Consider the following 2,408-nt stretch of genomic DNA (forward strand, 5'->3'; position numbering starts at 1 on the left):
CTAGCGAGATCGCTGCTGAGTCACAAATTTTGTGACGCAACAGCGACCTCAGTAGCGATATCGCTATGTATGAATCGTAGCAGCGACCAGGCCCCTGCTGTGAGATCGCTGGTCGTGTCAGAATGGCCTGGACCTTTTTTTGATCGTTGAGGTCCGGCTGGGTAGCACACATCGCTGTGTTTGACACCGTACCAACGACCTTGTTGACGACTCAGACACCAACACATGGGCGTGCATTTGCGTTGCCTTTTCCGCACCCCTCCGCTCCGATTGGTGGTCGCTACTGCGTTCTGATTGGTGGAGATGCCTTCAATAGAAGGCGACACAGTAGCGCTTCCATCCTTTGTTCCTGACCGCGTGGTGGTTTGCAGATCGTTGTAGAGTTCTCCGGCCTGCAACTCCTCTTCGATATATCTATTATCAACGGTTCTTCCGACACCTATATTTTGTGCATGGTAGGTATCGTTTGGGGTCTCAAATGCGTTTTCATTTTTCCTTAATTTTTAGGGCACCTACTAATTATCTGCTATCATTGCTATGGAGGGAGGGAGGGTTTGGCTGCTATCTGTGTACATATACTTTTGCACGGGCTGCCATTTTAGGGGGTCTTGTGCGTGCACACCCATACAGCATGTTTTCTGTCATGTACGCTAACAAAAGGGAGTGCATTTATTTTTTTATTTTTTTTTTTAATAACTTTCTTATCTTTTTATTTTATTTGTTTCAGTTTGCAGCATCATGAACAATGCGCAGTGTGCTGTTGTGTTTGCTGCATTGCTGGTTGAGGAAGCTCGGCTTAAAGATGAGGCACGGATGCTAGAGAGGCATTCCAAACGAAAGCGTCGCATGTGGACCAGAGAGTGGCTGCAGAAGAGGTCTGATTTGTCCCACATGCAACTTGTGAGAGAGCTTCAGGAGAAGAATCCTCATGATTTCCGCAACTATCTGCGGATGTCAGAGGAATCCTTCAAACATTTACTGGAAATAATTACTCCAATGATTCAACGGAAGGATACAGCGATGCGTGCTGCCATCCCGGCAGATAAAAGATTGGCAGTCACGCTGCGATTCCTGGCCACCGGGCGCTCGCTGCAAGACTTGCATTTTTCTTCAGCCATTTCAAGGACTCTGCTCAGTGTTCTAATTCCAGAGACATGTAATGCGATTTTCCACAGTCTACGTAGCTACATGCAGTTTCCCAACACGGAGGAGGAATGGAAAAAGATTGCCTCCGATTTTGAGCAGCTTTGGCAGTTCCCTAACTGTGGTGGGGCTTTGGACGGGAAACATGTCCAGATCACTCAACCACCGAACAGCGGAACCTATTTCTTTAATTATAAGGGCTATTTCAGCATCATCCTGATGGCCCTTGTTAACGCGAATTACGAATTTATAAATGTAGATGTTGGCATGAACGGAAGGGTTTCAGATGGTGGCGTTTTAGAGCACATACTCTTTGGAGAGCGTTTGAACAACTGTGACCTTCACTTGACTCCCAACTCTGAGACCAGAGGCAACCTTAATTTTGTTTTTGTTGGAGATGAGGCCTTCCCGCTTCATCCCAATCTTATCAAACCGTTCCCCCAAAAAAGTCTAACAGAGGAAAGAAGAATTTTCAATTACCGCTTGTCAAGGGCACGTCGGGTTGTAGAAAATGCCTTCGGTATCATGGCCAATCGCTTCAGAGTTTTCCACACGCCTATTAACATGAAGCTTGAATCGATAGACTCCGTAGTTTTGGCTTGTTGCGTGCTTCACAACTTCCTTCGCCGTCGCGATGCATTGGCGTACAGTCCACCTGGCTTCATGGACTCTGTGGGCCTAGTAAATGGGGAAGTGCAGCTCGGTGAATGGCGCACAAATGATCCCGCAATTGCAGGCCTTCAACCATTGTTACCTGGCAGAAACACCCACGATGCGAAGACCTGCCGAGACAACTACTGCCAATATTTTAACGGTCCTGGTGCTGTTACTTGGCAGCATCAGAACTTATAGTGGGCTACTACTGACATTTATACACTGTTTTAGTTATTGTAATGATTTGTCTAATAAACTGTGTGTTTTACTTTGCAAAAGCTTTGTTTCTCATTCTTTCAGTAGTAAGGGCCGTATATACATACGTGTACTCATATGTATACAGATACATCCATATACACATACATAGAAATCTACACAGATATACAGATACCTACATATACACATACATACTCACAGACATACCAATATAAATACCTATCTTAAAATAATTATATATCCAGACATAAAACCACCAACACTCCAGTCTTCCTGTGCAACCGGAGACGCTGTATTGATAATGCGTCACTGTTCAAATGCAGCAGCGTCTTCGGTCAGACCTGGAGATTAGAATTCAGCCCGCTACCTTCACGCATGCAGTAGCGTCCTGTAAT

At 45.4% G+C, this 2,408-nt stretch overlaps 1 protein-coding gene across 1 annotated transcript; it reads left to right on the plus strand.

The window, feature by feature from the left end:
• The first annotated feature begins 738 nt into the window (after window positions 1-738).
• LOC138637730 (uncharacterized) lies at window positions 739-1,995 on the plus strand. Its single transcript, XM_069726642.1, has one exon. It carries the CDS (start codon window positions 739-741, stop codon window positions 1,993-1,995), a length of 1,257 nt encoding a protein of 418 aa, XP_069582743.1.
• The last annotated feature ends 413 nt before the right edge of the window (window positions 1,996-2,408 follow it).

Source organism: Ranitomeya imitator, chromosome 5 (genome assembly GCF_032444005.1).
Source record: "Ranitomeya imitator isolate aRanImi1 chromosome 5, aRanImi1.pri, whole genome shotgun sequence".
In the NCBI taxonomy this organism is placed as follows: domain Eukaryota; kingdom Metazoa; phylum Chordata; class Amphibia; order Anura; family Dendrobatidae; genus Ranitomeya; species Ranitomeya imitator.